General features: G+C 44.8%; 1 protein-coding gene across 9 annotated transcripts in view; it reads right to left on the reverse strand.

Annotated features, from left to right (window-relative positions):
- Nucleotides 1–12,897, reverse strand: part of Ppfia1 (PPFI scaffold protein A1) — an 85,021-nt gene that overhangs the window by 38,922 nt on the left and 33,202 nt on the right. For all 9 annotated transcript variants that reach the window (XM_075972922.1, XM_075972920.1, XM_075972919.1 and 6 more), the window contains exons 3-11: nucleotides 11,966–12,067; nucleotides 11,628–11,792; nucleotides 10,401–10,475; nucleotides 9,988–10,089; nucleotides 9,600–9,818; nucleotides 8,238–8,384; nucleotides 6,320–6,454; nucleotides 4,953–5,036; nucleotides 3,107–3,238 (exon numbers count right to left, since the gene is read on the reverse strand). In XM_075972922.1, the coding sequence (XP_075829037.1) occupies nucleotides 3,107–3,238; nucleotides 4,953–5,036; nucleotides 6,320–6,454; nucleotides 8,238–8,384; nucleotides 9,600–9,818; nucleotides 9,988–10,089; nucleotides 10,401–10,475; nucleotides 11,628–11,792; nucleotides 11,966–12,067 (1,161 nt within the window). The remainder of the gene's footprint in view (nucleotides 1–3,106; nucleotides 3,239–4,952; nucleotides 5,037–6,319; nucleotides 6,455–8,237; nucleotides 8,385–9,599; nucleotides 9,819–9,987; nucleotides 10,090–10,400; nucleotides 10,476–11,627; nucleotides 11,793–11,965; nucleotides 12,068–12,897) is intronic.

Here is a 12,897-nt window from a genome sequence, read left to right on the forward strand (position 1 = left end):
AAGCTTTGGCTATATGTCTTCAAGGTTAAGCCTCCCAACAAATTCTTCCTCCATGGAACTGTTTTGAGATTGCTCACAATTTTGTTTCATGTAGAGAATCAACTGAATAAACAGGTACTTTGGTGCTTGCATAGAAAAACTCAATTGGTTTTTTTTTTTCAGGATTTTCTATGATTATCTTAGATATTTCTAAATATCCTGTTACCTAGTAGGAAAGTCTTAAGCTCATAATTAAAACTGTCCTAAAAGTATAAAGATACCAAATCTTAGATTAAAATCCTTAAGCTTAAATCTTTAAAAATTGATGACTATTGTTAATTAAATGGATGTTTGCTTTTTAGCTTTATGCTTTCCTTTGGTCTGATAAAAGAGCAGACTCTGACGAAAAGAAAATAGTTAAGAGGCTCCTTAGTGCCTGTCCTTTAGTAAAGGCGTTGTTTTATACAGCATAATGACAAATTTGAGACATTCCAAGCTTTTAACGCATAACTAATAATAAGTGAACATCAACTAATATCTGAAAATTTGGCTGTCTTGTCTTGAACATTCTCTGCTGTCAGGTATGTAAAGATCTGTGTTCAAAATGCACTAGAGACATGTACAATGCCTCTCCCTAACTAGTCAGCTAAAGGACACAGCACCAGGCATGATACAGGTCCCTAAAAACACCAACAAAATACCATTGTACTATATCTGAAACTTAACTGTCATACAGTTAAAATATATTTCCTTTACAACAAAAACTGATAATGTGGGGGCTGGAGAGATGGCTCAGTGGTTAAGAGCATTGCCTGCTCTTCCAAAGGTCCTGAGTTCAATTCCCGGCAACCACATAGTGGCTCACAACCATCTGTAATGAGGTCTGGTGCCCTCTTCTGGCCTGCAGACATACACACAGACAGAATATTGTATACTAAATAAATAAATAAATAAATAAATAAATAAATAAATAAAGCTGATAATGTCCCTGTTTATGTATTCAATAAAATAAAACAAATTTTTTGCACATTATAACATAAAACACATTACAAGGATACCATGTAATCCTACAGGACAAGCAGATGTTGGGTGATCTAATCATACTCTAAAAGAGATGCTTCTTAAACAGAAGAAGGATATGAGGGCTCCCAGAGATAGATCCCATAATGCTTTATTAACTTTCAATTTTTAAATGCTAATGAATCAGGGACAGCTGCTAAAAGGCACTGAGCTGTGGAAAAAACTGCTGAATTGAGTCAGCCTGTGTACTACAAGGATGTTTTAACATCAAAATGGAAACCAGGAAAAGTGTTGTGATAGACCTGAGGTTATGCTTATGTTTCTGTAGGAGACAAAAAAAAAAATTGTACAAGAAAGAGATATAGAAAGCCTTTGAAGTTGATGGCTGATTCTCCTACTTGGGGACTGCTTAAGAAATTATCTGACAGGCCGGGTGATGGTGACGCACGCCTTTAATCCCAGCACTCGGGAGGCAGAGGCAGGCGGATCTCTGTGAGTTCAAGACCAGCCTGGTCTACAGAGCTAGTTCCAGGACAGGAACCAAAACCACAGAGAAACCCTGTCTCGGGGGGGAAAAAAAAAAGAAATTATCTGACAAAGGAGAAGAATAGTTTGAGTGGCTAGGGAACCTTTGAATGCCACAACTTTGTTCCTTGCTATGCTACCTATGGTAACTGTACAGGTAATGAGGACATATTGGTACTATATTCCTAATCTACCAACTAACACGGAAGTGAGTTGGGGAGATAAGGGGAGGCCTGTGTGGTTAATGAATCTTCTTGGTTACCTGGTCCTTATGATAACCAAGAACCTGCTGAGTCTATGGAAGACGGTAAGGAAATCATGTACCAGGAAATCCTATTTGAATGGGTAACAGAATTCAATGTAAGTGAGTCAGTCACCTCAATAAATGTTTTCTCTATAAGAGTTGCATGGTCATGGTGTCTCTTCACAGCAATAGAAACCTTAACTAAGACAACTGGGAAAAGGTTGAGATACATTTAATGGGTCTCCCTAATTCTTCTCAAATGATTTATGATTTACAGCAAGAAATTAAGGAACTTGCTCAAAAGGGTTACCTATAAGACTGGAATGGATATTATGGAAAGCATTACAGATACTTTAGCTTCATTTATTTCTGTACATTAATTTTGACAGATTTCTTGTTCTCACAACTGTTATTCTTGTACTTAGAGTAACAACTTTATTGTTATTGAAAGTGTATTTTTAGCTTGTTTTCGTAAGATTATGAAACAACACAATAGACAAAGGCTGTATTTACTTTAATGCTCCATGATCTTCAACAGAGTTCTATAAGAAAACAAGTTCAGCAAACCAAGGGGAGCAAGCCAATAAGCAGCACCCCTCCATGGCTTCTCCATCTGCTCCTACCTCCTGGCTCCTGCCCTGCTTGAGTTCCTATCCTGATATCCTTCAATGATGAACAGTGATGTGGAAGCATAAGCCAAACAAATCCTTTCCTCCCTAAGATGCACTGGTGAAGGTGTTTTATCACAGCAATATAACCCTGACTAAGACACCAAGCTGATTCCAAACTCAAGATTCTTGCCTCAGCCAGAGTGGATGGAGCAGGCTGTGCACACCACATGCAGCTTATGTACAATGGTAATAGAACAAAGCACACTATTCATACATGTTCTGACTAAGCTACTTGTGTGGAGTGATAAGAACATGATCAAGTCAGATGTATTTTATTTCTACCTGGCCCTCTGTGAAAGCCACTGGCCTTCTCCATCCTACAGGTCAAGACTGGTAATCAATACTTGGGCACTGATTATTATTCCAGAGGGCGCTGGTTTGATATCCAGCACCACATGGCAACTAACTGTAATCTAGTCCCAAGGGATTCAAGACCCTCCTTGGGTACCTGTCATGCTAAGTAGTGTACAGACATACATGCAGCAAAACACTAGTACACATAAATAAACTTAAGGGAAGGACGAACATACAAATAACACTCACATGGGCAGAAACACAGCCAGTCACTAGCTAGCAGGTGACAGAGAGAAGCTAATGTCTTCCCCTGTCTGCAGAAGAGCAGGTCCCGAGCCATATTCCCCGACAGCACAGTAACTCATCTGCCCACCTTGTCCTCCAGCGCCGCCATTCTCTCCTTCAGATGCAGCTGCAGCCTCTCATTGGACTCCGAGAGCAGCTTGTCCACAGTGTCAGACAAGCGTTTATTATGTTCCTCGTTCATCTTTTCTCTTTGCCTTGCCTAAAACAGGAGGAGAAAGATTCCAACTTCAGGCTCATGTCTGGCCATTCATAAGCACCAGGACCAATGGCCACCAGAGGCTGTGCTTCCTTCCTCTCAGGTGCCAACTACCTCTGGGACATGAGAAACTCAAGACAACCATGGTGAGGCTGTGAACTAGAAGGGGTTGCTTCTTTTTGCTAAACCAAGACCTATGAACATCTCGAGAATATCACTAGCCTCTAGCTCTCAATTTCACTTAGCAGAGTTCCTTGAGCAGACAGAAGAAACTTGAGGGGATCAGTTCATTTGCATATTGACCCACGTATTTCTTTTGGTATGAATAAAATAAAGAATTAAATGTACAAAGTGAAAGCTGAACAAGCTGATCTTTAGTCGGGGAGATGCAGGGCGTCTCTACCTACACTCAAAACTACAAATGGCAACACAGTAACTTTACAGTGTGCTAACTCAAGGCTAGAGTTATGCCTGCTCAGCACACACCCAAACCTATCTCACTGAAGTTCCAGCACCCAGACAGGACTGAATCCTCAAGGAAGGGCTTACCAGGCCCAGCAACCCTGTCGGGGGAAGCATGGGTGGTAGAACCTCCCAAGACCCTCAGGTTTGTGCCCAACAGAAAATAGCTCTCACACGTGAGGACGCCTCCCAGGCAGGCACTTGACAGCCCTTCTCTGAAGAGTGTGCCTGTTTCTGTCCACACTTGAACGCTCTCAAAGTCAAACAGCTGGAAGTTCAAGTATAAACGTGATTGTCTATTCAGGGCTCAGTGACACTGTTTATAAACTTCACAGGCTCTGTGACAATGTACCTAAGCCTATGTTGCCTAAGACCTCATACAAGCTTAAAAACCATCATTTCCCACAAGTTTCCCTAGGTCTGTGCAGCCTTAAACTGATGGGAAGCACTGGCTGCTGTGTCGTGCAAAGGTTCCACAGTCACACACCCAGGCTTCCTCCCTCTAGAGCATAAAGGGCCCAGGACTGTTTTTTTGCCCTGTGTCCTGATGCCTCTGCCTGCATCTTCCAGGACAAGCCCTATGACCCAGCTAAAACAACAGTCTCCCAGCTGCTTTCTAAGGCAGGTGAGCATTGGTACGCCCCCTGGTCTGACACCATCACATCCTGAGCGACAACTCAGGACCTGAGAACAGGGTCAGTGCTCTGGCCTGAACATGGGACTTCAGTCCCTCATGCTGAGCAGGGCCAGTAACCTAAGGAGACGGGTCTAGAGTTTTAGTTTCAGGCTCTAGGAAAGTGTCTTTCAAATGGTGGGTCGCAACCCCTTCCACAGGGGTTGCCTAATACCATTCTGCATAGCAGATATTTACAATTCATAACAGTAGCAAAATTACAGGTATGAAGGAGCAATGAAATAATGTTATGGTTGGGGATCACCACAACATGAGGAGCTGTATTAAAAGAGAGCATTAGAAAGGTTGAGAACCACTACTCTGGGGCGATCTGGCAGTTCCCTTGAAGGGATAGAAAAGCGAGAAGTCTTGTGGAACTCAAGAAGCCTGACTGTGCCTTAAGAACTGCCTACCAATGCTGACACAACAGCAGGTGTGTAACAAACACACTGGTGCAGTCCAGAAAGACCAGAGCACAGCTCCACGGGACAAGAACTGGACGGGAGAAGGAACTGGGACAGAGAAGCCCAAGCCCACAGTGGCCTGTGTCCCACCTCAAACCAGACTCAGCCCCATCCATACCCGCTGCAGTTCCTGATTCTTCTCCTCCAGCTGTGCCTCCATCTGCCGCAGCCTCTCTTCAATGTTGCCATGTCTCTCCTCAGCCTGCCAGCAAAGATAACAGAAGCTGACCCTCTGCTCATTGCATTTACACCAGCTACACACTACTGCAGCAGCAGCAAGCACCACATGCGGTGTGGACCATGTCAGCCCTGGCAAAGGGACAACACTTCCTCATATCCATCAGCACCTCTGCGGTTTCAATGTGTATACTGTGAAGTGACTCATCCTCTCACGTTGACTTGAAGCATGGCAGGTGCTAGTGACTGCCTTTCTGTGTGTCTGTCCCCACCGCCCCCAACTGGCCTGCCTTTGGACAAGTCATCCACTGAGTGCCTCTGGAGGTCAGCATGTGGAGCAGGAAGCAGCAAGCACAAGCACAGGGCACAGTTCTACCTTCCTAAGCTTGGAAGTAAGCTCCAACAGTTTAGCTTCCTTAGCAGCAGAACTCCCAGAAGACAAAGGACCAGACTACAAAGCAACAGGACAGGAAGGACAGCAGGGAGAAAAGAAACCAAGACTTTAGGAGGGGACCAGGGAGGACAGAAGCAAGGTTCTATTACAGTTGACTAGGACTCCAGTGTCCAGACCTAGGTGCATGAGTGGGGATAGGGCCCACCTTAGGTTTCCCTCACTAAAGGATGCTATCTCCATCTGGGCCCCTCTCTAGCAACCAAGCCCAAGCCTGGGAAACAAGACTCATGCCGGGGATACACACATAGCCTCTGTTCATGCTGCTGTGTCTCACAAACAGGGCACCCACCCATTACTCTCGAAACTCCTGATTCCTGCCTACCCTGCTGTGGATGGTGAGGACCCAGAGGGCAGACACCTTAACAGCAGTAGTGTAAACAACAGCATTATATTAAAAATATTATTTTAAGCATTGTGGTATAAACCTGAAGTACCAGCCATTCTGCTGGCTGAGACAGGAAGGTCAATAGAGGCAAGAGTTGAGGGCCAGGCTAGACTAGATAGTGAGACTCCATTTCAATGAGCAAACAAACATTTTAAAGTAATTTCAAAAGAATGAAATTACTTAAAAACTATGTGACTGTCTTAAAAGACAAATTTCATCTTCCTTTTCTAAGAGAAGTTACAGCCTTTCTTCAAGTTGGTGAGAGAAATAACCCAAGCAGTTGTGACTCTTGGACCCTGACACAAAGGACAGCAGCTTTTACCTGACAGGTTTGAGGACTCACGGGGAATACAGGTCTTGGGCTACACAGAAACACGTTCCCATCACACAACAGCAGAGACGCTCTGTAGACACCAGTGCACTGACTAGAACAAGGCCTAGCATGTGACCCCACACAGCCCAGACACACCTTGGAGAGTGCAGCCACCCTCTGGGCCAGTTCAGCCTCCACCTCCGGCAGCGTCTCAGCTTTGCGCAGGGTCTGCTGCAGCTTCTGCTCTGCCAACTCCAAACGCTCTTGCAATTGGCGGTTCTTGTCCTCTGTCTAGAAAGGGTACAACACCAAGAGCTCAGGCTGATGCTTCAAACACCTAACAAAGCATCTACTGGTTTCAAAGCTTTTATCTGTTTTTATAAAAAACAACAATAGAGGGTTGGAGAGATGACTCAAAGATTAAAAGCACTGGTTGCTCTTCCAGAGATCCTGAACTCAATTCCCAGCAACCACATGGTGGCTCACAATTATCTATATTGCCTTCTGGTGCCCTCTTCTGGTCTGCAGTGCAGGCAGAACACTGTATACATAATAAATCAATCAATCAATCAATCTAAAAAAACAAAACAACAATAAAAAAACAAACAAAAAACAGTGGAGCAGTGGTGATGTATACCTTTAATTGCAGCACCTAGGAGGCAGAGGCATGGGGATCTCTGTGAGTTAGAGGCCAGCCTGGTCTACAGAGCGAGTTCCAGGGCAGCCAGGACTATACAAAGAAACCTTGACTCTGAAAAACAAACAAAACCCCAAACCAACCAATACATACAAGTTCCTATACACTAAAGGAATGTGAGTTATTCATCAGAGTTCCTCATTCTGACAGAAAAGGAGTCGCTGCCCAGAGAGCTGCCTGAAAGCACAGGCCACGACAAGCTGCTTGGGCTGCTCTGTAAATGCTTGGATAGAAAACCCACTGCAAAAATCTAAATAAGTGCAAGTGGGTAGCGCAAGCACAGGGGCTCCTGTCTGTGGGCACCATCCCCATCCAGCTCTGTGTATGAGCACAACACAATCCAGGTCTCACCACAGTTTCTGCACTGCTTCACAACAGCAGTTTTCACGGCTGCCTAATTTATTTTTGGCCAAGCAACACCCTTCACCCTTTATAAAATGCTTTCAATCAGTTGATTGGGTTTTTCTGGTTAACTCTCAATGACCTCAGACCATATCCTGAGGAACAGTACCTGCCAGGCCCTATAACCTCTGATGTCTAGAGCATTGCCAACAAGTTCTTTACCACTACTTACTGTAAGGGCTGAGAAGAAGCAATTGGCTTCCAGTGAAACAGAGAAAGGGCTGGGGAGACAGCTTACTGGGCAGAGTACCAGCTATGCAAGCATGAGAACCTGAGTTCAATCCTCAGCACCCACATTAAAAACAAAACAAAGCAAATAAACAAATAAAAACCACTTGCTTGTAATCCCAACACTGGGGAGGCAGATATAGCAGGAACCTTGGTACTCACTGCTCTGCCAATCTAGACAATATGTGAGCTCCACAATCTGTGAGAGATGCTATCTCAAAACCTTACATGAGAGGCTCTAGAAATAGCTCAGCTATTAAGAACATTTGCTATTCTTCCAGAGGATCAAGTTTGATTCCCAAAACCCACATTCACTGATTTACAACCACCTGTAACTTCAGTTCCAGAGGATCCCATCCCTTCCTCTGAACTCCACAGGTACCTACCCACACACAAAACACACTGATTAAAAACAGAAACAAAGCTTTAAAATACATCTTAAATTTTAAAAAAGAGTTAAAATTAAGGTGAAGAGCAATAGAGAAAAAGACACTGACTTTGACCTCTGGCCTCCATATGCACACATCCATACATGTAGGTGCACATGTTCATGAACACACAAACATGCACAGACACAGATGCATGCTTATACCAAAAAAAGAAAAGAAGGAAACTGGTAAAAAGTAATTCACAAGAAAAATGACATCTGGACTTCTTCATTTCCAACATGCACATTACAGGTTCAAGGTCTTCAACTTCACAGCTGGAAATAATTAAGGCTAGAAAGAAGCCCACAGAACCCAGTACCTGTCGGTGCATGGAGTCTTTATTTGCAATTTCATTTTCAAGTTTGTCATTGAGGTCATGCACAGACGTGGCTTCACGCTGTGCTGCGAGGTAGCGTTTCTCAAGGGTAGTGATTCTTTCCTCCATATCCTCCTTCTGGGCCATTGCCTGTGTTGTAGATTCCAGCGGGAAATAAGGGTCATAAATGCAGAACTTATCAGAACACTCAGGAGACAAAAAGACTAAACTCATCTCAAGTGTGAAACTGCTGTTTCCCCAAAGTAAACTGTCAGTTTTTCCAGACTGAGTAGAATGGATGTACTTTAAGCATATTCACCCACATGATCAGCAGCTTTGCCTGGTCAATCTGCTCATCTCGCCAAGTGTGTACTTGACTACACAATATTAATAAAACAACACTTCAAACATCCAAGAATCTGATGGCACTGGTGGTGAAGGAGTAGCCTGTGTCTAACAGGCTCACACAGCACTGCAGGCAGATTGCTTCATTTTCTCAGGTAAGAGCTGGAGAAACTTGCAAAGCTCAAGCATGTTGACAAATGAAACGAAAGTCAGCAGCAAAACCAATGCTAAAAAGCCCAAACACAGAGACCAGGACCAGAACTTTTGGCATGTTTGATATCTGTCTGCTATCCCCCAAATTCAGTTTTTAGCTCCTTTCTTATTTCGCAAGTGATTGTTTGCAAACTTTAATATATTTTTTGAAGAAGCAAGTCTTAAAAGAATATCACATAATTCTGACACATAAATAATTCCCTGTGGCCCAAGGAAAGCACAACCTAGTAAGTTCTATAATACATACAGTGTTTCCTTTGATCTGAATTCTTACAACAAATCACATTCGTCTCCACAATTAAAGCTCCCTGATCTCACATATGCTAAAAGGTCGGGGCCTCATGAGGTAACAAAAGACAGATTCAGATGGGACAGAAAGAGTTTTACAAGACAGCATGCAGCTCTCATTTCTTTTCTAATGATTAATGAGGGTCTTGTAAATAGTTACCAAGGAAAAATAATTTTGAGGTGCATATATAAATATGTATTTCCATAAAGACCCTGATGACCAGAGTGTAGCAACCTCAGTACTCAACACCACACCATCCAAAATGACAGAAGATAGCTGGCACACTCCCTCTAACCCCTACACAAGCATAACTGACACCATGTTTATGGGTTATGTGGACAAGTCAGAAGGAACAGAACACAAGGAAGAACACTGTAGCAGCCAGTAGCAATGGAGGCATGTGAACCCCACATGAGAGCAGTGCAGGAGGGAAGGACACACGATCTGTATCCCAAAGGTCCCTATAAGTGAGAGCAAAAGACAAAGGCAACAGGAAGTCAAGTGTACCCCACACTCACTTCACGGACATCTCGCTGCAGTTTCGTATTCATCTCTTCAGACTTGATAAGATCTTTTCTAGCTGTGTCCAGATCCTCCTCCAGCTCCGCTGCATGACTAGACAGGGAGGCCAGGCGCTCCTTCATCTGGCTCTGCTCTCTTGCCTGCCTGTCTATGACTTCCTGCAGCTCCAGCACTTTGGCAAGATCCTCGTGGCTCAAGGAGCCGTCGGAAGATCTCTGAAAAGCATAGCCTTATGGCAGTCTGTTTGGCATACCTCCAGAAAAACAGGGACCCTCAGAGGAACCTGTATGCTCCCCAGAGGACACAGACTTTACCACTGTTCCCCAACAGCCCATGTGGCAAAACAAAACCAAACACCCCACAGAAAAAAAGTCAAGGACTTGCCTTGCCATTGGTGCTTGGTGTGTTTTCCTGTTCATGGTGTCCATCAACCATTCCATCTGTTAGTGTTTTCTTCTGATTATTCTGTTCTTTAAGAATCATTAGCTAAAACAGAAAATTTGAATACACCAGCATGAAATCTTTACGTAAGAGAAACAAGCAAAGGTGGCCAGTGGCTTTGGAAGACAAGTGCTGTAACTGCTGTGCAGCCAAGTCTCCAGCAGAGCTGTAAAAACCATTTGGCATCTGCGGACAGAGAGGCACTTAGAAGAGGCTGAGGGCTGAGTCCAGTGACGCCAGCAGGCTGACCTAGGAAAAGCAGTAACTTCTGGTGTCTATTACTGTCTCACACTTCTAAATTAAGCAACAATAATCAAACCCTTCAGTCGAACCCCATGACAATACCCCAAGCTCACCTCTTTGTGGGTGGCACCCAGTTCCTCCTCTAACAAGCTGCACCTCTCCAGAGCTACTCGTAGTCGCTCTCGTACCTGCAAGAGAAGGGCTGAGTGTGCACTTGGACTCCTGCTGCATGCCTAAGGCAACACAGAATTAGTGGAATATAACAGATGGCTGTCTACTGCCACTGAGAATATCCAGTGGCTTTGTTTTGAGTAAGGTTGACTGGAACTTGTGAACTCCTACTGCCTCAGTCTCCTAAGTGCAGGGACCACAGGTGTGTGCATTTTACATCTGGCAAAATCTTATTCCTAAATAAATCAGGGCATGACCGTGGTGACACATGCCTTTGATCCCAGCACTTGGGAAGAAGAGGCAGGAAGATCTCTGTGAGTTTGAGGCCAGCCTGGTCTACAAGGGTGAGTTCCAGAATAAGCACTAAAGCTACAGAGAAACCCTGTCTTGGGGAAAAGGAAGGAAGGAAGGAAGGAAGGAAGGAAGGAAGGAAGGAAGGAAGGAAGGAAGGAAGGAAGGAAGGAAGGAAGGCAGGCAGGCAGGCAGGCAGGCAGGCAGGCAGGCAGGCAGGCAGGCAGGCAGGCAGGCAGGCAGGCAGGCAGGCAGGCAGGCTGGTGAGATGGCCCAGCGGTTAAGAGCATTGCCTGCTCTTCCAAAGGTCCTGAGTTCAATTCCCAGCAACCACATGGTGGCTCATAACCATCTGTAATGAGGTCTGGTGCCCTCTTCTGGCCTGCAGGCATACAGACAGAATATTGTATACATAATAAATATAAAAGAAAGGAAGGAAGGAAGGAAGGAAGGAAGGAAGGAAGGAAGGAAGGAAGGAAGGAAGGAAGGAAGGAAGATCAGACCACTAAGTTATTATTATTTTGCTTTTTTTTGATGGAGAGGGGAAGGTTGAGATAGAATCTTGCTGCATAGCCATAAGGCCTAGTACTATCTATGTAGCAAAGGCTGTCTTTGAACTCTCAGCAATCCTCCTTGTCTCTCAAGTACTAGGATCACAGGCTTTAGGAATCATACTAGGTCCAAATTCTTATCAGCACATTGGTAGAAAAATTTTACATATTTTAAGACATTCAAGGCAAGGATGCTCATCAGCCACAGAGGCCAGTGCCTTCTAACAAAGAAGCCTTTCACAGGAGCTCCAGAAGTTATAAAACAGTGACTACAGCATCCATAAGGCCCCCTGACAGGGCATACATATATCGGTGTGGTGATGGTACCTTCTCATCCAAAGCTTTGTGATGCTCAAACAGTGACTTCAGTGCTTTCAGCACCTCCACCTCACTGGACACGCCTGCAGGCGACTGTGCCTGCCTCTTCACCACTGTCATCCGCAGAGAGCGCTCGTGCCTGGACACAAGGCACTCTAGGTGCTCCAGCAACAGCTGCAACAGAGCCCAGCAGGCAATAAAGTGCTTGCCTCACAGGTAAGCACTCCACCCCACAGCAAGGGAAGATGGATTCAACTCAACACAAGCAGAGCAGCCCCCTAAGGTCCCATGATGCTTAACGGACTGATGGCCCACTCTGCAGAGTGCGAAAGGCGTAAGTGACTGACCCTGGTGTTGTTCCTCTCTGCCTTCAGTTCAGCGATTTCTTCTTCCCTCTCCAGAAGTTGCTCCCTACACACGTTGAGTTCCTTCGTGAGCGCAGCAAACTCCTAGAGGGCAACAAGCACAAAAGGACTGAATGAACTCATGAGCAAACAGAAACTTCAAAGACTCCAAGAGCCTCTACTGCCTCTACCCACTAGAATGCACAAAGAAGATCCTCCAGGGAATGGGGGACTGACTGGCCTATCTGCAGGCTTCCCTAATAACTCAAACCCTCACTAAGCTGTCCAGCTTTCCCTCTCCCCGTTTCTCAGTCATGACCAGTGGGCATGCTGAATCCAAGCCCACTTCCTCAGCAACCTCAGGAGATCAGGAATGAAGCAAGTAAAGACACTTTTTGTGCTGAAGACATGTAATTTAGAATTATTGGAAACAGAAAAGAAAAAGCCTACAAGACTACTTACTGTCTGGCAGGACCTCTCTGTGGGCATTTCATGGCTAGTCTTTTTAGGCAGAAAGTGAACTAACCTTAAAAATTGATTTTTCACAAGACCAAACCTTTTGCAGAGAAGTGGAGAGAGCTCCCAAGTTGTCATCCCCATTGCTGCCCCAGGGCACTACTCGCACTGTCTACTGAGTGTTCAGGACGTCAGGGACAAGTTGAGTATAAGCCATGAGTTCACAAGCGCCTGCCAGTTTCTCAGTGGAGCCAAGCCCTTTAAAATAATTATCTGAAGTAATGCACCTGCTGTTTCTCTGGGCTTTTTAAAGGAAATGGGAGGCATAATGGCCTGCCTGATACAGAACAAACAGACATTCAAAGTACAAAGAGTAGTTGTTGAGCAATTTTACTTTTAAAAAGCAGTCATGTGAACTGGGCAGTGGTGGCATATGCCCAGGCAGAGGCACAGGCAGGCAGCCTGGTCTACATGAGTTC

The sequence above is a fragment of the Microtus pennsylvanicus genome, chromosome 5 (assembly GCF_037038515.1).
Source record: "Microtus pennsylvanicus isolate mMicPen1 chromosome 5, mMicPen1.hap1, whole genome shotgun sequence".
Classification (NCBI taxonomy): domain Eukaryota; kingdom Metazoa; phylum Chordata; class Mammalia; order Rodentia; family Cricetidae; genus Microtus; species Microtus pennsylvanicus.